Here is a 24,804-nt window from a genome sequence, read left to right on the forward strand (position 1 = left end):
CTGACTACCTCAAAAACGCATTAGCTAGAACTATGGTGGCCAGTATCGCATACCGCTCAGTTTAGAGTTGCAGCAAACGTCACACTCAAGGGTGCCTTTTGTAGCCACAAACATCTGCCGCAAAATAGTACCTCAGGGTCCAGCTAAATGATGGAAAGCATTTCAGTTAATGAGCCCATTTAGTGATTTGGTGAAGGGAGGACCACTGAGCAGATGGTCAGTCCCCATGGTCCAATCTGGAGACCTCCAGCCTCTGAACCCTCGAGAAAACGCAGGCTGCAGAAACATATCCACTCCACGTCTTTATTATATTACAGCATGTCATCTAAAGTGAATCATCCAGTAACCAAGTCATCTCTTGTGACATATAATCTTTAAAGGTATGTTATTATTACCATGTTTGATTCTACATCTTGAGTGCTAACATCCGTCTGTTTGTTGTCTGTGTGTTTGATTCCATTTGCAGATTTTACTTGTGCACCTTCACCCTGGCAGTGTCGGGTGGTGCCGTCTTCCTACTGCCTTTCTCAATCATCAGTAACGAGATCCTCCTCTCCTTCCCCAAAAACTATTACATTCAGTGGCTCAATGGCTCCCTCATTCACGGTCAGTAGATCTTGTATCGTGTGTCTTTTTCTTTAATTAGACTAACTAGTTTTCTCTCGTGTCTCTCACTTGCTCTTTTGTCTTTTTGATTGGAAAACATATTCTATCTTCTCACATATTTGGAATAACATTGATTAGAATCTTTTTACATTAATATCAGATTAATGTTGATTAGCATGATGTGCAAATTGCAATGCACTAGTACCCACGTAAATGTTGGTTTGGGAAACAGTTGTATTTTTTACTTTTATGCTGAGTTTGATCTAAATTAGAAAGCTATGTAATCTGATTACATTATACAGTACGGTGGTGTCCAAAACACCTATTGTGTTTATTTATTGTTTTACAAATATTTGTTTTTACAATTAATTCACTTGTTAAATGTTTTAAATCCTTGATAAATGTATATATATATATATATATATATATATATATATATATATATATATATATATATATATATATATATATATATATATATATATATATATATATATATATATTGTCTTTAACAACTACAACAAATTGGTCATAATTTCATTTAATCCAGTTTGTTTGTACTGTCAAGCTTTCAGTTTTACTTGAAGATCACAACTCAAACTGGATTAAAAGAATATATTAATAGACTGTAGTGTCCAAACTCTTTTTGAATTCGCTTGACTATTACGTAGGGTGAAAGCATCCCATCTCTCATTTGTTTTGTCTCAGTTTTAAAAACTGACACTACCAATGGAGTTGTACAATAATGTGGTTGGTTGTTGTCACAACTGTTAATGATGTGAATTGTATGGTGTCTACATGTTGATACCAGACCACAGTGCAAGCTCTGATTACAGTAAATGGACGTACCAAATACTGAGAAATATTGACTTTTCTATAAATGCTGACAATCTTTAAACTTTGATGGTTAAACGTTTAGTTTTTGTGTTAGGGAATATGATTTGAAGTTTGTGCTAATCTTAAATGTGAATGTAAATTTAAAACCATGTGAGATTTAAAAGGTATTTTCTCTTTCATGTGCCATGTCCCAACATATCTGATTAATTGACATCTTTATTATGTGGGGTGTCAGTCAAGCTGACACCCCACAGAGTCAACGTTAACCATATAAGGCTGTTGGGTGCTGCAACAGCCACCAGGGGGCATTAGAGTCCATGACTTAGACATGACACAAAGACACTTACCAGATAAAACTGTTGGCACCTTCTCTCACAACTACTAATATTCAAGGAAAGCTCTCAAACTGATGGGAAAACCTGTTAATGTAACCTCAGCAAGCTTGAAACAGTAAACATTAAAAATAGGATTGCCTGTTCATATATATCATTTTTTAAATACTTGTATGTGTACACTGTCACGTGCTTGGCTTCTGCAGGACTGTGGAACCTGGTGTCACTGTTCTCCAACCTTTGCCTCTTTGTCCTGATGCCCTTTGCCTATTTCTTCCTGGAGTCTGAGGGATTCGCGGGATCTAAAAAGGTACATTGCCTTAATATGCATCATTTTAATTTGTGTTTATTGTCTTTGTGTGTGATGCAAGGTTACCAACGATCATCATCGTCATAAAAAAAAAGAAGAAGTTAGAAGTGGTAAATTAGTTTGACACTTTGCTAAGCTTCAAAATTCTGGAACTAGCGTAAAAAATCCTGAGAGGTTTTTGTGATACTGTAACTGAAGTGATTTAATTGAAAACAAAACAATATGCAATGATTTTAAAACTAAGCCTTGTGAGAAAAATCAGAAACTTTGATTTGGAAAATGTGGGACCCTGCTTATTTTCTTCCTTTTGCTGTTGCTCTATTTCTCTGCGTTGCTATACATGCACGGGGCGCTCTCTTAACAGCCAGAGCAGCAGCAGCAGCAGCAGCAGGTGCCTTGTCCTTGCCCTCTCCCTGACTCACGCCACTGACTGTAACTGCCACCGCAGAAAGTTCATTAACCATGAAAGTCTGAATCTGGACTTCGCCCAGCGCCACATCCTGACAAACCCTTCCAATAAGGCCACGGGCTGCAAACGCTTCAACACTGCTGCATCGGCCCCGCTGATTTAAAGCCTGATTCCTTGTCACCCCCTCCCCAGCCCCCCAAAATAAAACTTCAAAAGGACAGGCTAATAATCGAGTTGTAAGGCTCAGCGAACTTCCTCGTTTAATTGATTACCCCTCCCCACCCCCCCCCCCCCCCCCAAAAAAAAGAGGCTGGGGGCTCGTGTTCCAAAAGTCCATAAAGTCGCAGCAACATGACAGCACAATAGAACCTCGCAAAATGGAGAGGGAAAGATTTACTTTTAATACACCTCTATCCTGTGTCACAGTTTGAAACCTCTCTGGTTTATGTCCCTCCTGGCAAAAGCACATAAAAATTAGTCTGTACTGTAGTGTATAGCCAGTTATTTTCTTCCTCGGCCCACTAATTTGTTTCGGTTGGATTTCTTCAGTAGAAGGCAGGACCCGATGTGTAGGAAGCAGGATGAGGGCCTCTTTCACGTTTTTGTTCTTTTTTATTTCAGCAAGACTGTTTCTTGCTACTGATCTTCCATAAATTTGCTTAGAGGAAGCACTGTTCAATGTTGAGCTGCACTTGCAGGTATATATTGTGTGTGTGTTAGGGAAGGGGTGGAGGTGACACTTAAAAAAAGAAAAGAAAACCCCAAAAACGGAACTGCCTGCAGAGTCAATCATGCGGCCGGCAGAAGGAGGAATGTAAAAGACAGATCCGAGTTTTTATAATGTGATATTATCCCTTTCCCCAATAACAGCATTAGACCACATTGTCATAAGGTTTTATGTGGCATTTTAACCTGCTGGGCGAATGTTATGGCACTGCGAGGTCCTTTTGACTGCGGAAATGAAGTGAATGATGAATTCCACTACTAATGTTGTAAGTCAGCCTTTTCATGTGGCTGTGTTTACTTTTGACGATGTACTAAAAGACGCCACCAGAATAAAGATGGCAATGTGGATGTTTTTTTTTCTTCTTCTACGTTAACTGTTCAGCTCTTTAGAGGCTCTGTCACCCAAGAGATTAATAGTTTAACAAATTGTCCAAATTGTGGATGAATCAGAGCGACTTAGGGTCTTGATGTCAGATGTTATGATCTAGCTTTATTTGCTGCTGTAAAATGTCTCCCACTTTACTGCCGTGTTCTCAAATCTTTGCCGAAAAGCTGCATCACTGAGGCCCCTAAAGGTTGTTGTGTAGTTCAGGTTCATTGGTTCCGATGATGTGTTAGAAACCTCTATAGCATGGTGTATTAGTGCAATTGGGAGTTGCATATGAAGTAGTATTCTAAATGAGGTACGAGGCATTTGAGTGCATTGGGAAAGATTTTATGGCTTTCTGAAGCATTTCTGTCACTTTATAGTCATCTCTGCATCGCCAGTAGATGGCATTATGATGATGAGAGCCATCGCTGTCATCCATATTGAGATACCCAGCATGTTCTGACAAAGACTGTGAGGACATCAGCACCAGCCTTTGTTTCCGACTTCTATTTATATCAAGAGACTTAAGTTGGCTTAGTAATTATACATGACGAGTGTGATATCTTGAAGCTATATTTACTCAAAAGGTATAAAAAAAAAAAATTGACTGACAACTTCCTAGTCTATTTCTAGTGTAGTCTAATCTTATTTTCTTAGCACTAATGCTCAGATGTTTATTATCTCTTGCTAAAGAAATATGTATTCAGCGCCACAGCCGGAGTTATTAACACTTATTCTAGCTTTATGAGGGAAAATATGCACATTTACTAGTAAGTTTTAATGTTGTAGGTTTCTTCAAGAAGTTTTTTTGTATTATTTAAGAAACAATATAGAGTAGTATGCTTTTGCAGTGAATAGTCTTGTGGTCTTACCCACAGTATTGAAATGTGTTTGATCCTGAAACGAGTTGGAACGAGTCTGACCCCCTGACTGACCCAGCAAAGGGCCAACAGGTTTCATCTGGTAGTTAAAGAAACTCCTCATCAATCTCATCCTAAGCCCTAACCCGCCAATGATGAGAAGTGTGTTTATTGTGGAGGGAGAGGAGGAGAGGGGGGTTAGAAAACGTCTCGCCGAGCAAACCCGCGTGGTGTTACTAAGATACTCCTCTTTGTTGGAGCTCCACAATGGGGGCCTGGATATTTATTTCAAATCTCCTGCACATGCAGACATTTTTCCCAGGCCTTCTTTCGGGCAGGGCCAGTCGGAGAATATAAAGTGGTGTTTACATACCTTCCTTTAAGGTCACAATGTCTCCCTAAAGCTGCCTGTTACAATGTTCGTTACCATGGCAACATATTAGTTCGAGCTGGGAATTTAAAAAAAGAACAAGCGAGTTGCTCAGGATTTCTTTCCCCCCTTCCTCTCGTGACTCAGTTTTTCTAACCTAAGTGACATGTTCGGAAGCTCAACGGATATTGCTCCGGATTGTTTGGCCGTTTTTCTTGATTTTGAAAGCGAGATATCGTCTACGTAACTTTAAGTAGGGCAGAGTATTATGTTGATAGTCTATGAGGTCTATTTGGTCCTAACCTTTTACCTGAAGAAAAAAAGCCAGGATACAGTCATTTATTCTTTGAAGACTTATCTGTCTGACACCTTTCAGTAATTCGAACAAGCTGTCCTCACTGTAGGATGTCAAATAAAACTTGGCAAACATCAGAAAGTACTGAGGCCGCTTCCTTCATTTAAATCCTTCTGTTTTCTGACTCATCTGGTGAATCAGCCACGAAAGCAACAGGGAAACGGGAGTTTTAATTCACATCCCCAAAATCACAATGTTTTCTTTCCCTTTTTGTGGGGGTTAATCCCTCCCCTTCCCCCCCCACCAGTTTGAACGATACGATGTGATGCCGATCATTTTCCATGCTCTCGTGTCATTGGTGCTTTATTAAGAAGTCTTATTAAGAGTCTTTAGAAGTTCATTGTGCAGCTTTACAGGGGAGTGTCCCTCTCCTCTGCTTTCTGTCTTTGACACGGTCATTGCGCTGTGGCCGACTGGTTGAAGGACACACTAATAAGGTCCCTGGGCATCTGGCATGTCTTTAGCAAAGAGGGCAGTCCTTTTTGCTAAGGAGCAAAAAAAAGGACCCTGCCCCCTCCCTCACATATTACACTCTTGGCCCTTGTTCCACACGCCCCTGACAGTGAGCAGAAGGATAGTCTGCAGGATGATCTCTGCCACCGCCTGCTGACCTGCTAAGGATTGATGGCGGCAACTCGGAAGCTCCTGCACCACCTAACTCTCGTTCTTTGTCCGATTTCTCACCCCCTCCCTCCGTTCCAACATCCTACACAGCCCTGTATCTTCCCGAGTGTCATCTCTCACTCTCTCTTACACTTGTCCACTATTGCACAGTGGCATTTAACTTCCAGAGGTGAACTCTCTGCTGGATTCGTCGGGCAAAGCATTACATCAAAGACGGTGGCAGATTGTGCTTTTAGTTTTTAGTTTAGTTTTTCCGCAGCACAAGCAGGGCGAAAAAGCTTGTGAACTGTTTCCTGGCCCTCTGTGGCTTTGTGTAATTGGGTGGATTTGGAGGTTTATTCACCTCGCTGGTCATGTGCGTCTGTCTGTGTGTGCGTACCTGAATTCATGCATGTCTTGTTTAGTACTGCATATGAAGCATTTTTAATTTATTTATTTTTAAATCTCTGGCCACTACACGTATTTCTTGGAAGTCTCTCCATTCTTGTTCGAACATAGCTGCAGTTAAGCAGCCCCTCACTCGATGTCGGTGTGAGGATCAGGGGATGCTGAATATTTCAGAGCTGCTATATTTAGATGTAGTTACACATTTAGAATGGCAAGAATAGAAACTTTCAGCGGGCGCTCTGGATGCCAAGGCACAGGTCTTTTTTTTTTTTCCTCTCTTCCCTCACCAGTTGACAGTTTCATCTTTGATCAGCGATGATAGCTTAGTTGCATTTTTCTATTTTCATACTGTAGTTTTTTCTATTTGATGAGGAACAAAAGACTTAATTTTCTCCCTTGCAAGGATAGGGAGGAACTTTCAGTGTGCGATGTCATGCATGTGCATGGATCAATGATGCCACTCTGGGCTCACAGTTCAGCGTCCTCTTTCTCCTGCACTGTCAAATCACATCTGACACAGTGGATTGCTCTTCCAGGGATGATAGTAAGGGAGGTGACAAGCATTGCCTTTGCCCTAAATGATCTGAATGGGTAATGATTTGAGTCTTATAAATGATTGAGAGACCTATCTGAAGGGAATACACCTTCAGCATGGCATGGGCAGCGTGTTAAGGTGGACTGGTGCGCTTGAGCGGACGCACGTCCTGCCTGCGGCTTCTGCTTGTCCTGATGCATCCTTAAGAGAGCGCGTGTGGGACGTGGCTGAAGTCCCTGAAAGCATTCCTCTCTCACCTCTCTCACCTCCAGGGATTGAGATGCGCTCAGACGTCGACTCCTCTCCTCCACCAGTCTCCCTCTGTTGTTCTCTCTTTATTTCCTTCTATCCCGCTCCATCTCTTCCTTTCTCCCTCGGTGTTGAGACGGTGTTGAGTGTTTTCCTCATTGGCCAGTTGAGCCGGTCTGTGAGATTCCCGATTGCAGCATCCATCTAGCGAGCTCACAAGTGCCCGAGTGTCTGCAAAGGAGCACGAGGCAGTCAGCAAAATGTCATATTTGTGCGTGTTATCGTATTTATGTTTTTAGTGTATTGATCTGCATTGAGTGGGGAATGTATTGTTGATGTTTAGCTTAACAGAAATTATGTGAATATAGTTCCCATAAGTTATCACTGTAATGATTTGTATTTACTCATAATACTTCTCTAAGATTTTAGTTTATTTCGTGCTGACTAAAGACTCCATAAGGCCCAATTACACCCTCTTACATTATCTGTCAGTGGCTGCAGTGTCCACCTCGGCCACACTGGGGCACTCCAGACCCTGCCCACTTTCCTCTCTGTTGTGCTAGAAAATTCTACACTTGCTCACTGAGGCTTTTCCAGAACACCACGCAAGAGGAGGCGCGAGGCGAGTGATTGCTCAGTAATAGCTAAAGGTTGCTACGGGGGATTTTCACCACTGACAATGTATGGAGTCTGAGAATAAGCCTAAATCCCTACATCAACATCCAAAGCGTGGACTGAACACATCCGAGATGATGTGTAGACGATAACTTTACCAAATGTGTCTGTGACCCACTAATGCTGCCGTTTGTGAGAACGGTGCTTGTAAAAGAGAAAATATCTCAAGAGTGGGTGAGAAGGGACTAGATTTTAGGTTGCATAGGAGAGAAGAAGGCTATTAAACGGTGACCTGAATCATAATATAAATGCTAAAGGACAGGTGGTTCGGTTAACAATCTTGAACTGTGTAAAACAAGAACAAAAAAAAATTGCGGAATTGAAACCATTTGCATTCCATAAAGCGACTTGATTAACAGGGGATACTTTCAAAGAGAGACCCCCTTCATGTACCTGTTGGCAAATACTGAACAGCAACCGCACAGCCATTATGTTAGCTGGTAACAAATTGCTCATATGTGGCCAATTTAAGCAGCGCTCCACACGCAGAGAGCCCTTGTTATCCCGTGCCTGGTAGCCAACCTGACATGTGTACGAGAACGCCTATCTATCTTACAGGCATAGACAGCTCGGCTCTCCAGCAGGGGGGGAAATGGAAACTGTGTGAACAGGTAGAGCAGGACTTTATTAACCACTCAGCAGTTTGTGACCCGGAAAACCCAAATTACCCCAAAACCCTCTCGTCTACGCGGCCCGGGACACGACCGCGGCGCTAAGGGAGCTCCTAATCGGCCCCAGATGGGAGGCCTGCTCTTGATCGCAGACAGTAGCTGACCCAGCCAGGCTTCATGCTCCTTACGGCACCTCCCACCCCCTTACTCTTTTTAATTTCACCTCTGCCACCACCAGCCCCTGTTAGAGCCACTTTATAGACCACAATATGTGTGTATAAAAGAGCTGTTTTACACAGGAATCCGTGGAAGCGTTTATGTCATGTTTGTGTGCTGTGAATGGAAATGATGGTGTTTAATATGAGCGTGGGAGGAGGGAGAAGTCTCGTAAAATGAATCTTGTTTTATGTTTTTAAAAAATGTCTTGAAAAGTGGGTAACACCAGCTCCCAGTGTGTTTTTGATGTATGTTGATATAAAATCGTGGCGTTTATTACCAATCGTATTAGCCATATCCAATTAAATGTCTTTCTTTTTTTTCCTCTGTGCACTCTTTCTGTCAGGGCATTAGGGCGCGTATTCTCGAGACCTTTGTGATGCTCTTCCTGCTGGCGTTGCTCATCTTGGGCATCGTGTGGGTGGCGTCAGCGCTCATTGACAACGATGCAGAAAGTATGGAATCACTCTACGGTACGTTTTTAAAGGATTCTGTGTTCATTATTATTGTTTTTAAGTGTCTGGTACTATTTGTAATGAATAGTTAAACAATTTGGGAAATTGGCTTTTCCCCTTCTGGCAGACAGTTATATGAGATTGATACCACTCTCATGTCTGTGGACTAACTATGAAGCTTGAACTGGGAGTTGGTTAGCTTAGTTTAGCATAAATACTGGAATTGATTAGCTTGGCTTTCTCCAAATTTAAAAAAGAATTGCCTCTAAAGCAAACAAATTAAAATACAAAACAAATACAAATGTAAAAAATATAAATTGTGGTTTTACAAGGAGTTCTGTGAGGGAGCTATATCTTGTGCATTTTGTTAAATGTTTAACTATTATTTCCTGTCCTATATTCTTTTATTAAATTAATGTATTTTGTATGTAGATCTTTGGGATTTTTACCTACCATACCTCTACTCCTGTATATCTCTGATGGGAGGACTGCTTTTACTCAGTAAGCCACTTAATTTCTTCTTCTACTACACACTGAAAAAAAAAATACAGTTTAATTGTTGATGTGATGTTGAGCTACCATCAATTTAATATTGCTTAATTTTTTCACCTTATTGTGGTTAAACAGGCAGCTGATCACACTGTTTTCTGTCCAATGTGTAGTGTGCACTCCTGTGGGATTGTCCAGGATGTTCACCATCATGGGCCAGTTACTAGTGAAGCCAACGGTAAGGAATCGTTTTATGTGGTTGTTCTGGAAATGTTTTTTTCCGGTAGAAATTTACAACTAGCATTTTTTTGTTGCTGAAAGACGACAGTGTTGAACTTGAACGCTCCGACTTGAAGCCACTGGCTGTCTTAGTCGACCATTTACATGCGCAGCAGAGGACTACAAATACATCACCAACTCATCCTCCCATCTGCCATCTCTCCAGTCCCACTTTGGGCCTAATTATAACCCATTTCATCTCTTCCTCCTCTGCTCCCTCCCTTCAGATCCTGGAGGACCTGGATGAGCAGATTTACTGCATCCATTTGCAGGAGGAAGCCCTTCAGAGGAGATTAAACGGTATGTCTGTGGGAGACGTGTTGGCACATTATAGTGGAGGGGAGGGGCTGACTGCCCTATTGGGTGTGATGGAGCGCGCCACACTGGAATCAATTAGCATTGAAAATTCAGCCACACACAAAGAGACAGACATGAACAGACATTGGCAAAAAACAAATCAACACACACACTACAGAGGCCTTTCCCCACCACTGTCTTACTCTCATAACTTTCTGCTAAAGGGCAAAGCAGACCATATTTTATGATTAGGAAGTCTTTAAGGATCCATTTAAGACACGGGTGAACTGATTGCCTCATTTAGGCCCAGAATGGTTGCCCGGGTAATAGGATGGAAATGAAATCTTTCACAAGAACTTCAGGCTGAATCCTGTGGACATTAAAGAGACTTTTCAGCGACACCTGAAAGGAGACGAGGAGCCTTGTGCTGTTCTAGTGCACAAAAGGATAGTTTCAAGTGTTATTTTTTTAGCCTGCATTTCCTTTTCATGTCCCAAATTCCTTGTTTGACGTTCAATAACCTCAAAAAGCAGGAAGTATATGGGCCAAGTTCCAAAAGCTACTTTAATATGGACTCAAGCATGCAACCAAGTGTACAGATGCGAGTAAATGAAGAGGACGAGCGTCCTTTCAAACCATGGAGGTAAGGGAGATCACTCCCTGATAACGCATGTTTTCGAATGCCACACCGGCCCACTCCATAGACTGCCACCAATGCGTATGGCTCCTTCCAGCTCCTTCCACGCCGGCCTGCTTTGAACTAACTGAATAATTGTAATCTGTTCCTTATCATCTCCAAAACTGTTTGAACTTAACAAGTCTCTGTGGGGCCAAAAAAAAAATAACTGTGGTCAACATCTTTTTGTGTGCACTGAGGCCAAGCTGCAATACATGCTTGCCTGTTTTAAAAAAGGTGGGAATTGGAGGCAAAGAAGAATGTTGACATGAATGTTTTCATGCTGTATGCCGATACACATGCTCAGCGTTCATGCTCACACATGGGTGGAACTGAAGGCTAGACCGGTGTCCGTTTGATCTGCTGAGGGCGACTACAGTTCAGGAACAGTTCAGAGGACACACTCCAGAGGAGCAGTGTTGTCTTGCTTCACCTGTGTCCGCTCCGCATCCTCTAACAGATCTTCTGACCCAGTTTGTGTTTACAGATGTGGACTGTTGAGCCACATCAGTCGATGCATCAATGTTTATTTACACGTCTGGGCCTTTGTTGTCCTCTCTGCGTGTAATTGCCCATTTGTAATGACATTGTTGATATTGCAAGTCTTATAGTTCAGATGGTTCATTGGCTGATTGGACATGTGCATCTGTTTTTACTTGTCAAGGGTATGATGAACCTAATATGCATAATGTTTAGAGGCATGCACCTAGAACTATCAGATAAGCTGCTAACCCTTACGAGAAAATTTATTTACTCCCTTCTTTACTGCTTTCAAGTGTATTCAGGCTTATGTTTACATGAGTTATAGATATCCCAGATAAAATGGGTTATTTTTTTAAGTTATGGTTCAAGCAAAAATGCAGAACTTTGCAGAAAGCAGTAATGATGACTTCAAAGGAAACACAGCGGTTGTTAAGTTTGAATCACGGAGCAGTGTGCACACCTGGCCTTGTCTCCTGACAATGAATCTCAAAGTATCTTTGAGATTAATCTGCCCTGCTTGTCAGGACTTTGTTGGTGTCTCAAATAATTGAAGTTGTAGATGCAAGCTGTGCTTCCACCTAATGCCTATGAATCATATCTAATTAAATATCCATCGTTTCTGATTCCAATGGGTTATTCGCTTGGAAGATACTGTTTCGTAACCAGAGGAGACAGAGGAATATACTGCAGTAGCGGCACTGTGACATACGCACGTGTCCACGCTGCCCTCTCAAGACCCTGGTCTGCTGATAGCAGACTAGCAGAGCGCCTGTCCAGATGCTATGCGGCACAATGACCTTGCCGGTGCCTGTGTTGTCTCAGCATGGTGTTTAGCATATGTGTGGATGACGTAATTTTTCGACTGTGCTGAAGGTTGGAGAGGATACGTTGAATTACTCCGGGCCTTCCTGGCTGCCAGAAGCCTCACTCAGCATCTCTGCCTCGCTGTAACTCAGTCTCTTACTTGATGCTGCCAGCAGAAGGAGAAGGATATATTTAACTCCAGTTTAGAATGATGTCATTGAAGATACTGCGGCTGAAATTCAAGTGATTATATTGTTCTTTGTCTTCAGTTTGATCTGCTGTTTGATCAGATATTTTATCAATGATGTATCCGTCCTGGGTGACGGGTAAGGGCCGTGTTTGGATATGTTATGCACAAACGTGATATATTAGTTCACTACCCCGAGGCAGAGTGTTCAGTTCATCTCTGGAGGAGAAAAAAAAAAGCTGTTGAACTGCCCGTGACATTTCCTGTTGTGTTGTGACTGCATTTGCTCGGAGGGTTCAAACTTTCCCCTGCTTAGATCCTGGGACAGGTATCCGCGAGGGCACAGACAACACTGTTCAGTCTCTCTCCCCATCTATCTCACGTCTTTTGCCTACTTAAGACCATCCAGACAGGGCGTGTCATAATGACAGAGGAAAAAAAAAAATTGTGATCAAAGTGATTGGTCCTTCACTCTTGTAACAAAGATGAAAGATGGTATTTTTATTGCACGCTAGTAACGGTGTAACACTGAACTAATTGGTCTTGATCTGCCAATCACCCCAGGGGATGCAAATGGATACTCTTCCACTTTGGCTCCTAGGGGCCTGTACGCTAGTGCGTCGAGTTGGAAGGAAAACAGAGTAAAATAGATAAATTAGCCTTAAATGAGCCGGCCTTGTGGTTTTCCTGGAGAATCCCTTGCTGTCTTCTCCAGCCCACTAAACCAGTTGTGGCATGTGCTAGACAGCTCCTGACACAAGAAATTATTTTTGACTTGTTTGAGATCACGTTGTTGAGTTCAGAGCAGGATTACTTGTTTTGATGGGATTTCTTAATAAAAAATAAGTCAAATACCATATGCTCATCTCATAAGACATTGCGAAGTTAACATGATGTAACGTGATGCATTTGGTGCTGTTTTTCTACTGAATTAATAGTTTCTTAAGTAGTATAGCTGTGCAGTATACATATCAGTTAAAGCAACATAAGAGCTGAAACAATATATATACAGTACTGTATATATATTTGTGCTATTTAATATAAATATTTTAGTTGTTTTTAGTTTCTTCTTAGACATTCTCCTTTCATTCATCATTTTAAGGTGAATACCTGTGTTTTGGACTGATGGACTGACAAAACAAGACTCAGAACATTTTCTAGACTTAATGTTTAATCCATTCAGTGACTACATTTGCTGCATAATATAAATAACCGTAACGACATCTGATCATGCAACAAATTAAGTTAATTCCAAAGGTTTCTGTTTCAGCAGGATCGTCCTCACACACGTATACTCAAGGAAGCTTTCCTCTGCAGCTCAAGAAACTGGACAATATTAGAAATCTGAGGAATAAATTGGGTAAGTATTTGTATTATGCAGGACTGATATATTTTCTCTTAAGACCTTGAATTTCCATGGAAATATATGCCAAGAAGTAAGCTTTTTACATATTGCTGACAGGCAGCAGCTTTCTCCCCGTCTGCCTTAATTTCTTAATTTGGACATGGACCAGAACGGCTTGATAATTTTCCATCCATTTTAGGATATCATAAATGAGGCCTGAGTCTTTTGGGGAGCAGGGTGGGGGGAGGAGAGCACAAAGGCACTTAGGATATTGGACAAGATGCAAACTTTATATTGTAGCAAGCCTTTTAGTGATGTCATTAATTTAGAAGGATGGTGCATATAAAGTGCACTTGGCAAACTTCTCGGGCAGGCAGGGTGGGTGCACTTTGAGAATAAGGAGGACTAACAAGGTTGGAAATAGAGAAAGAAAGTCAATATGGCAAGGACTAGAGAGCAGTCAGATACACATTGTTGGGCACTGTGGATGTCCATAATAGAAGATATAGTGCATGTGGTCTACAAGCTGTCCGCAGTGTCTACAAAGATGACTGATGAGCTGTTGAAATAAGAGGAAATGTTTCATCTGGCTTCGAAGAATAAGGCACAGTAGTTGCCCACCTCACACACACACACATTCTGACCAAAATATAAATCACAGAACTAATTAATTTTTATCCAGGATTTATTATTGTTTCCATTAATTAAGGCAATGATGACTAGTGTGACTAATTAAAGAGGAAGAGCATAATGTTATGAAATGTATATTACCTGGGGGGGTGGTTGCGATGAGAGGTGAGATTGTGTTTTGCTACACACACTCACGATATGTTTTGCCAAACCAAGCTGTACAAAATAAAGCCAGAGGGCTTGAGGTTTCATTATTTATCTTTGATGAGCATATTACTTAGCCAGTAGTGGAAAGTGCTTTGTGTCTCTGAATCTTGCAATTACAGAGTTGGTTATGCACATATTTCTTAAGACTAATCACCTCACATGGTGGTTCTCATTTCCACTCAGAGAGAAGAAAGAAAGCATCGGGTTGGGAGAAGAACTTGCTGTATCCCATAGTGATGCTGATCCTGCTTGCAGGAACGGTGAGTGCTGTGACTGACCTATCATTAAGCCCAAACTGTTTACTCATGGCGTACACAGCCTGGCTGGTGGCCATTGGGACTAACACCCTGTACCTCAAATCCTATCCTCTTAACAGTTCTGAGTCTGGGTGTGGAAACTACTTTTGTTTAATAGCTGTTTAAGACAATGCTAAATAGCCACCATTCTCAATAGATTATAGTGTGGGAATACATTTTCTGCTTTCTTCATGGCACGTGCCTCAAACATCCCCACGTTGTTCAGCTTTTGAGTAGCTTAACGTTGGAGCCTTTTACAATCACACGGTTATTATGCATTACCATACTTGCCTATCAGCAAGGCCACCACAATTCAATTATATCATGATGCCGGATCCTCTGAGGATTTGATCAATGTCTTTATAATCATGCCATGTGTAAACAAATCTTTATCTTCCTCTCTGTCTGCAGACAATCTCAGTTCTTATGGTGGCATTTAATATCCTCTACCTTCTGGTGGATGAGACTGCCATGCCCAAGGGATCCACGGTAAGCCTACTGTAACCCAACCTAAGTACGTTTTCACTCCCCACACACACGCCCAGAATGTAAACTGCAGAAGAGCTTGCCTATCAGACCTGCCATGCTCCTGGCGGGGACATAAATCAAATTCCGGATATGCTCAGATGCTTGTTGGGAGAAAAGGCCCGACCAGATGTTAATCAGGCTTGAACCTTGTGCCTCTGGTTTTGTTTTGGAAGCTCATTGAAAGTCATTTCACAGCAGTGTGCAGATTCAATGAGCTGGCTACGTGTCTCAAGTCCACAGTGGGTGAAAAGGCTGCTTTTCCTCCCTCCTGTCTACATTGCATGTTCTCCTGCAGAGGCAGACAGGGCCAGGTGAAGGGCTCTTACTGTGAGGCAGCGTAACTGAGTGTGGAATGGCTCTTAGAGATTTGCATCTCCGCCTAACATGCAATGTGTTTTAAGCTCTCCTTATCTCATCTCATCTGCAGTGACAGAGAGGCGTGCGTGCATGTGCTTGTATGTGTGTGCGTCTGTGGTTGCATTCTTGTCTGAGAGAGGGCAACATAATGTATCCTATTTCTCCCTCATTTAATTTTGCGTCTCGCGGGCAACTGACAGAGCTGCCCTCGACATTCCAATTATTTTATTGAACAGAGATGTTTTCTTTGGCATGACGCATCACAGAAAATCCCCCAAATTACACTTGTCATGCAGCTTGAAGCTGTCTTCCCTGACAGTGTGGCCTCACTAAATGGTTTATACGTTTGTTGAGCTGGATGGATGCCACACCTCTGATGATCTCACAGCACTACGAGGGCTTGGGGGGGAAGTCTCGTCCTCCAAAATAATCGATATTGATATGATATCCATCTATCCACCCCGTGAACCCTGCCCTCCAGCTCTCGAACTCTCTGCCCCTCTAGCACAGAAATCCCCTCGTAGTTACCCGCACACTGCCTAGAAGGAGATTAGGACAGAGGAGAGAAAGTGACAGAAAGAAGGAGAGAGAGAGCGGGTGGTTTGAGGTCTGAAGAGTCTGTCAAAGTAAAGAGACTGTGGGAAAGTCAAATGAGGCCCCGATGCGCTGATTGTTGTGGGGGGGGGCGAGCACAATGGAAGTGCCCTGTCAATGTTTGTCTTCCCTTTCTACTAAGCATCCCGCCATAGTCCTTAGCATACTGAGCAGTGCCCCAATTGGCTTTACAGAGCAGAGGATGGAGGTGGAGAAGGAGGATGAGGAGCGAGGGAGAGAGAGGGAGGGAGAGAGAGGGAGAGAGAGAGAGGGAGAGAGAGAGGGAGAAAAAAGGGAGAGGGAGAGAGGGAGAAACAGGTGGATGGAGATGAGGAGCAGAGATGCTGTAGAAGCAGCAAGGGGGAGGAGGAGGAGGAGGAGGAGGAGGAGGGGGAGGAACTGGCTCTGGCTCTGTAAAGGACAGTGTGTTTTACAGCTTGATGAACAAGCACTAAGAAGGACCAATAAAATTGTTATTGCAGGCCCTCCTCTTTGGTAGCCACAGCACTTGACACTGTATTTTGTGAAATGGACAATTAGCCGCTACTGGACTCCAACTTTCACCTCACTAAAGTTGCCCTTCTCTGAACACACAGACGTGCATCTGTGACAAGCTTGACGTAGCTACAGATTTTTGTAAAAATAGATGGAGAAATATTTCTTTCTGCCCACCATAAACAATGTGAATTTAATTTAAAAATCAATAGCCATGATGCTGTTAGGTTCACACCCAGCAGAGCTCAGGGGAAAGGTTCAATTGCTCAAAATAATCCCACCTTTTAACTAATTATAGGAACCAAATAGCTGAAAAAAAGATTTATTTGACAATCGATTACCGTGAGAGTGGATTCACCTCTGGGACTACTGTTGTACCACTCTTTGGCAAACAATGTCCATCGCCTCCCACTTTTATGGCAAGATGAAGTGAGAATATATTTGTGAAACTACTATGGTCAGGGGAATAGATAGTACAATATAGCCATTACTTCAATGATTAAAGATAGCTCCACGATATGGGTTATATCTGAGCAAACGGTACGTCCAATTTTGCCTTTCGGATTCAGACATCTAGAATAAAACAACTTTTGCCTGGCCGTGAAGGTAAACCAGTGCAGCGAAGGCACGTGTTTCTGTGAACTCAAGTCTTACAATCCTTCAGTATCTTGCAGTCTGTAGATGATAATATATCAAAACCCTTACACTAGCTCATGGTGCACATGCCACTCAACAACCTTTGTAGTCAGAGGTCACCAACAAAGCATTCTAAAGAAAAAGTGCCAGCAAGTCCGACCCACACACACAACAACAGACCATCATTTCCGCTTAAACACAGACCCGCACAATGCTGTACGAGAGACAAAAACGCCATCGGCATGCCAAAGTGGTGGCAGATGTGTTACTACCATGCAGTATCTATGCCTGTGAAGGACTAACAATAAAGGCAGAGGCCACCCAATTGGTGGGATCAATCTATTTAAGAAAATAAATTGTATAGATAGCTAGCTACTTGCGTTAAGACATTCAACTAACGTCAAGGTTGTGAAATGGAATGGTCCACTTCAGGGTTTTCCAAAATTGGAAAATGGGCTTGAATATGGGAAATATAATGTAGTATTTAATGTATGGTACAATTGATTATAGGTAAGAATGATAAATACAGTTCAAATGCACCCTCTAATTCGAACCATGTCATCCCTGGTGTCTTATTAGCAGGTTAGTCTTTGTAAGACAGCTTTCAACAGACTGTGGGTGCAACTCCTCACAAGTGGTGGGGTCAAATAATGTCAGACTCCAAATGAAAAAAAAACTAAAGTAAGAGTTAAAGGTGTTGATCATATGTAGGCCTCCGTTTAGAACATATGTATTTGCTGTTGGGTGATTCAGACTTATTTGTCCGAACCCTTTCAGAACTCTGTACCTGAGGTAAATGGCAGCTTTATGTATTTTATTACATTTGTAGGACTAATTCTTTCTCCTACTTGTTAGATGATAGCCGGGGGAATTATCTGGATAAGAGTAAGGAGGGGTATTGAGAAAGACTTATGACTATGTGAACGGCAGTAAATTAAGGTAACATTCTAATAAAATTCTAGAAAAATGCTATTACTGCAGGGACCCACCTGAGGTCAAATGGTCAGGAGGCGAGGCACACACAACACTGACGACCACGCCACTGCGCAGGTATTGCCAGGTGGTAATCTTACTAGCTACAAATGCAATGTGTCAGCTGAAAGAGCTGTGCCCCCCCTCCCCCCCCACCCTTCCCTCTCCTTGACACACACAAACGCACACTCTATCACCCTTCCTGCTCATGGAATAAAAAGAAGTAAGAGTTGAAAGGAGGCGTACTGTGAAAGCTAGCTGTCCTAAGCGCGGGCATACACGCATATTGCGAGTGCACACACAATCTTAATGCATGCCCACCCTCCCGCCATTAATAAATTACATCAGATGCTGTCTGCTAATTCCCTGTGTAAGAAAGAGAGAGAGAGAAAGAGAGAGAGAGAGAGGGAGAGAGAGCACTGCACCATGGCTCTGCAGTAAGCTCAGGGATGACAGTTGCATTAAAAGGCATGAAACAACCTGCCAGGCTTTCTTTTTTTCTCCAGGCTCTTTTACAAAACAAATCAAGGGTGGGTAAAAAAGAAATGAAATGCAACAAAAACATAAATAGTAACCGAAAAACTAAATCGAGGACCATACTCTAAACATCTACTCTGCAACTGTAATATGTATTGGTATTGCAAGAATAGTAAATAATGCATATAAGCACATTGATGTCATGCATTATTATCGCAAGGTGCTGTATTTGAATTGCTTTGCTATACAAATAACCTGCAATATATCCAGCTATGTGCATGTGAACAGAGTAGAGGATACCACAGTAGTATTTTAGTATATGAAGCGTTTGGGAAAATATTGCACAGTTATCATACATACTTCATAGCCATATGATTATCTACAAGATCTGAACATGCCCCATACAGTTTTAGGAACTTTTTAAACTTCGATCTGTGATTTTTGTTTAGTTTTTTTGAATGAAAGTGAGCCGTCTATGGTCATGATACATAGTACTGTAGGTGCCCCATACAACACACTGAGCCCATGGAGGATCAGCCCCGGCCCGGTGCCAAGTTTTTACAAAAGCAAATATTTATCATTTGGCTACACAGATGCTTGGTATGTGCAGCATATGTAGATGTGCCTTTTTCCTGCTCCAGTTTCAAAAAGCCTTTAGGTGTTGAGGGGGGAGGGGTTACGCCTAGCGTTTGCCAACGTATTTGTTTTGTTGTTTTTATGTTTTTGGCGTGCGTTCAGCCTGTACACTCTTCTTACCGTAAGCAATGTGCCGTTTTTGTTTGAACACCTGTTCACATATTGTATGATCGACAGTGATTTGAAAAGAGCCTCTTTCATCTTGTTCCATTCATTACTTAGCCAATTTAATTCTGTCCTCCTGAAGTGGGGAAATTCTTCATGCACCGCATACTTACTTTGCAGGATTTCTTTAATTGCATGTGTGTGCGACTGCCTGCTCTGACGTCGTTTCCCATTTTCTGTTTTTATTCGTGATGTGTTTATTTATGATTGCCGTCTGAGGATATTGAATAACCCAGTCTTCTGTCTGTGTCTTCATCTTCCAGGACCGAGGCATTGGGAACACCCCTCTATCCACATTTGGCTTGGCTCAGGCGGTGGTGGAGATCATCCTCATGTTGTATCCTTTAAGTGACCCCCCCCCCCCCCCCCCCCCCCCCCCCCCCTCTATTGTTTGTGGCCAAAGTAGCATGCTCCATGGCCAAGAGCAACATTGTCAAGCCAGCTTTGTTTACCCAGGACATAGTTCAGCCGGACACCTCCGGAAGACATCTTGTGCTGTTTCGTCACCTTTTATCGTAGCTGAAAAGGTGCCGACTAGGAATACTTAAAAAGCGACTCAAAGAAGCAGCTTTGCTACCAGCAGAGAAGTGTTTTTGGTCCTTGATTGATTTGCTCAACAGCTACTTGATGGTGTCCTCTGTCGTTGGCTTCTACAGCCTGCGAGTCTTTGAGGGACTCACTCCCAGGAACGATGACACAACCATGACAACGGTAAAGATGGGATGCAAGGACGGGGTGTGGGGTGAAGTGGGGGCAAGGGTGCTGAGATTGCTCCTATGGTGCTGCTGTGTTTGGGACCCCCTGTGTTTCATCTATTTCCTCTTTTTTCCCTTCCTCTCACTCTGAACTCCTACTGCTCACTAACGTTTTCCTCAGGGCCCCCTCAATGGCTTCAGTTGATCTGTCCAATATTTGTTTGTGGGTTGCGCAAACACTGGCAAAGTGCAAGCCCCTTTCTTGTACATCACAGGGAGAGTTGGGTTTTTTGGGGGGCGGGGGGTCTGCTCTGTTTGGCACCTATTCACTTGGTAATGAGTTTGGGAGTGGTGAGGCTTGTTAACTAGCCATGACGCTCCAGTGAAAGGGCTTGAAAGGACAACAGAGAAAACCTAGTAATGAGCAACTTCAGAGGTTCTAATTGTACAATATGTGGAACCAATTTAACATCAAGTGATGTGTGGGCACGTCATTGCTGAAAGTGTTGGTGTGACGGATGCTTTTTCCTCACACGTCTCATAACTGTCTGTCATGTACGCTTGAACGATCTTTAGTTTGATTATCTGTTGATTTTTGTAGATCATTGGTTGCTGTGTCTCCATTTTGGTCCTGAGTTCAGCCCTGCCAGTGATGTCCAGAACTCTAGGTGAGTACAGCTGTGTGTGTGAGAGTGTGCTAATTTCCCAATTCACATAAAGCCTACGCGTACAGATAAAAAGTTGAAAGAAACATTTTGCTATCTTTGTACAGAGCCAGGTTAGCTCCTTTTCTCTGTTTGAAGTCTTTATATTTAGCTAACCAGCTGCTGGCTGTATTCATATTCAGTGAAATCGATCTTCTCACCTAATTCTTCTGATTCCGTTATTTCTCAAAAATATCAAACTATTTCCTGAAGAGAAATGTAGGTTGAACTGAATTGTCGGAGATGCCATAACAACATCGCTATTAACAACCAGAAAGAGTGCATGCCCCTCCCCCAACACTGTTTTCAGACGCTGCCACAAACAGACCATTAAGGTTAGCAAGTTGAATTCTCCTACAGTTTCCCATAGTGACATTAGAAAAGAGTGCAGGGTGAAGGGGTAAAAATGACAGGGGTAGCACCACCACAATGGCACTAATAAACATGCAGAGTGCAAAGCACAGCTGTTCAAATAGCACTACTCTGTGTGTGTATTTGAGTGTGTGTGAGAGAGACCAACAGAGTGGGAAAACGGGACGGAGCGAGCATACAGTGACTCATTGGGAGCTTTACAAAATATCAACAGGTTCTGCTTTGTGACGCTGAATAGATTAAAAGGAATAAATGCATGAGACGGAGTTGAAGAGAAAAGGCCTCCCAGCTTAAGAAGAAGAAAAAAAAGACGTGAAGAGTTTGACGAAGTGAGACGTTAAGAGACAAAAAAGGGTTTTGAGTCTCGGTGAGGTGAAGTGTGGGAAATATGCTCTGTATACGAGAACGTTGAACTGTACCACAACACAAGAAGTGTGCCAAAGTCTATCTATTTTATTAATGCAGTGGCGAATAGTGTTATCTCCAAATGCATACTGTGTTTAGAAACTCCAAATGGAAAAGTGTTTAACGTTTTTTTCAGTTGACGTGTTGGTCATTGTGGAGTTTGATTTACATTTTAACAAACTCATCTTATCTCTAGTGCAGATTGAAGGACCTTTTCATTCAAAGCAGATTGAATAGATTTTGTGTAATGGACTGCTGCTGTAAATTAGCATTGCACTGTGGCAAACACAAGTTTATGAAACTTTTTCACAACACTTTTATGAGTAAATGCAATTGATAGAAGGACAAAGCTAAAGTTCAGCTTTAAGAACGTGGTTGCGTGAGTATAAATAATGAGGCTGTAAAGGTCAGTGTGATGACGTTTAGGCGTCTCATTTAGCAACTTGTTAACAAACGCTTTATTTAGGACACCTTAAAGCTTAAAAATTCCGAAGTGGGGTATTTACTGATGTACTTTATGCCAAAGAACAAAACGTTAAATCTCTTAAGCTTGTGTTAACCACAGACCTTATTTCAGCAATCTCACCAAAATCCCATTCAAAGAAACGATCGGCTTTGTGGAGCTGTCTGGCTTCAGCTCTCTCTCACCTCTCTCATAGTATTCTTTTAGCAAAAAAACACACAACCTGTGCAGTAAAACAAAAAAAGAATCAGCAGACTAAGTGTAAATATTTTAATAATCCTCTCACCAATGTGTATTGGTGGTCATCCCACAAACAGAATCAAATGTGTCTTTTCCAATGGAGAAATCTGACAGTTGCATCGCATATTCAGTGTTGCTCACACACAATAAAAAATAGTCTCACGATGCCAATCTCTCATTTGCTTCCTGGGTGCATGACTAGCTGCATGCTAATGTCTCTAACCACGCTACCGTACCCCTGACATTTCAAATGCCGAGCATCTTTTTACCCTCAATTAAATATTCTCAAATTATCAAACCAAGATCAAAACCTTTGGCATTAAAGAGGGATGTAGAGAGAGCACAGTGGCAAGCTGCATCGACTAGGGTCTCCATCGTCTCTTCACAGGCAATTTTGTTAAAGGTCCTTGATGCTTGCAAACTGCTTACTGCGGCTGTAAATACATCTCTCTAGACACTGAATCGATTGCCCAATCTAATTGACGACAGAGGCTGTGAAGATGTTACGGGAGAAGTGGAATGTATAAAGACTTGTGCCTCTCCAGCTTGAACATCGGAATCTAATTCCTGCACGCAGATGACTGAAATCAAAAAATGGTTGCGGTGCATGGATTTAACATATATGTACACATCAGGTTATCGAAAACGTAACTATGTACGCAACTTTATTATTGGATGGCACAGCTGGCCTAAGCAGGAAAACAATAGGGTGTTGATGGCTTTCCAGGCAGCATGCAATCAGCTGTGACAGACGGCTTGAAATTGGTCTCGTGGTGTGGAGCTACAGTAAGACGAGCCTGCAGGAGAAACCGCTCCTGTATCTCTGTCTGGAGGTCCTGGGAGAGGCAGGAAGTGAACCTGCGTCCCACCTCTGCTGCTATACTTAGTCACCCATCCTTTTATAGTCCACAGGGAACCGTCCGGACAATACTGTTACCCAAGACACAGTCGAGTGGTGACAATAAGCATAAAGTTTGTCGATCAGTTGTTGTTTGTGTAAGCCAGAATGGATTTGTTTATATCTCATAAATAAGATACACCAACTTTAGTAATGTTTTCATGGCTAAAATAAATGAGAACATACCTGATAATACCAGGTGTCTGTTTCATTCAGGAGTAATCTCTATTCTGTCAGAAATTGTGCAAACCCTCACCTGGAAACGTACAAGATTGTGCTCGTTTATTATTTGAATGATATGCTACCTAGATATGTCATCTGCCTGAGTCAGTGGCCTCGGCCTCTACCTGAGAATGACTGTGATTCTACCGAAGACTTGGGAGTGGCTCTCTGTTTTTTTTTCTACCACCTTATTTTGACCAAAGGTGAAACAACCTTTTTATATGAATTGGTTACATCAATGTTCACACAGTTTTCATCCTTATACAAGCCAAGGTTATACCTGTACCTGTTTCAGATTGGGTGTGCTTAGTTTAAAGGACCATTGGAGAGAGACACTTTTCAATGCGTCTTAGCTGAAGACAGAGCAGACATTCATAATTTGCCCCATGTTCTGCAGCCCCGTGCTTTTGCTTGGAATAATTTATTTTATGAATATCTTGTCCAGGGGAAACGTGCTTGTTGGTCATCACACCTTTTTATTTGGATTCAGTCAAATCAAAATAGTAATTTGGGGGAAAATGTAATGTCTTGGTTGGGGCCATCACAGAAAACCAAATGAGTGTCGACTTGTTTTTTCCAAACTAGTTGTTTAACTTTTGTCTCTGTCCTACACAGGTATCACCAGGTTTGATCTCCTGGGAGACTTCGGGAGATTTAATTGGCTGGGAAACTTTTACATTGTCCTTTCATACAACCTGCTGTTTGCGGTCGTGACAACACTCTGTCTTGTGAGAAAGTTCACCTCCGCAGTACGGGAAGAGCTTCTAAAGGCCTTAGGTAAATTCATCTGTTTATTTTTCATGTGTCCTGAGGGTTTCTAACCAGCACCTTTTTAATATACGATAACAAAATAAAGCCAGACTGCTCGATATAATCTTTCATTGTCTTGCAACGTCTAGCAAATAATCCTGCCTTTTGATATGCTGGATGTTTTGTCGAATACAAAGCAATCTTTTTCTTAAAACACTTTGACTACTCAATTTCATCCCAATTTCATCCCATGACGGTTATGTCTGAAACACTGACAGCTCCAACCTTCTTTGCAGCTTTAGAGGGAGAACGTATTTATTTCTCTCTCTCTTTTTTCCTTCTAAACGGCACAACCTTGAGTCACAAAATAGAGTAAATTGCAGCTAGATCCAATGTGCTGCGGGACTGACATATGACAGAGGATGGGGCTAGTCTCTAAGGCTTGTGGTGACAGGCCCTGGATGTTTGATACACAGGGTGCGATTGGGTTAGAAAATGTCAGACAGAGGCACTGAGGGAGAAAAAAAAGCACATCGATATCTCTGTCTAAGTGAAAGTCTGAGGCTTTTTAATGA

At 42.2% G+C, this 24,804-nt stretch overlaps 1 protein-coding gene across 3 annotated transcripts in view; it reads left to right on the forward strand.

Annotated features, from left to right (window-relative positions):
• Positions 1-24,804, forward strand: part of lmbr1 (limb development membrane protein 1) — a gene marked incomplete at its 5' end in the record, with an annotated part of 31,147 nt that overhangs the window by 5,618 nt on the left and 725 nt on the right. For 2 of the 3 annotated variants that reach the window (XM_079233876.1, XM_079233877.1), the window contains 13 exons: positions 467-606; positions 1,982-2,085; positions 8,819-8,945; positions 9,360-9,428; positions 9,590-9,654; positions 9,923-9,995; positions 13,416-13,502; positions 14,508-14,584; positions 15,032-15,109; positions 19,744-19,817; positions 20,101-20,191; positions 20,777-20,843; positions 24,095-24,256. In XM_079233876.1, the coding sequence (XP_079090002.1) occupies positions 467-606; positions 1,982-2,085; positions 8,819-8,945; positions 9,360-9,428; positions 9,590-9,654; positions 9,923-9,995; positions 13,416-13,502; positions 14,508-14,584; positions 15,032-15,109; positions 19,744-19,817; positions 20,101-20,191; positions 20,777-20,843; positions 24,095-24,256 (1,214 nt within the window). Of the gene's footprint in view, positions 1-466; positions 607-1,981; positions 2,086-8,818; positions 8,946-9,359; positions 9,429-9,589; positions 9,655-9,922; positions 10,004-13,415; positions 13,503-14,443; positions 14,585-15,031; positions 15,110-19,743; positions 19,818-20,100; positions 20,192-20,776; positions 20,844-24,094; positions 24,257-24,804 lie in introns of all 3 variants that reach the window. The other variant, XM_079233878.1, reaches the window with a different exon arrangement.

This window comes from Taurulus bubalis, assembly GCF_910589615.1.
Source record: "Taurulus bubalis genome assembly, chromosome: 18".
Classification (NCBI taxonomy): domain Eukaryota; kingdom Metazoa; phylum Chordata; class Actinopteri; order Perciformes; family Cottidae; genus Taurulus; species Taurulus bubalis.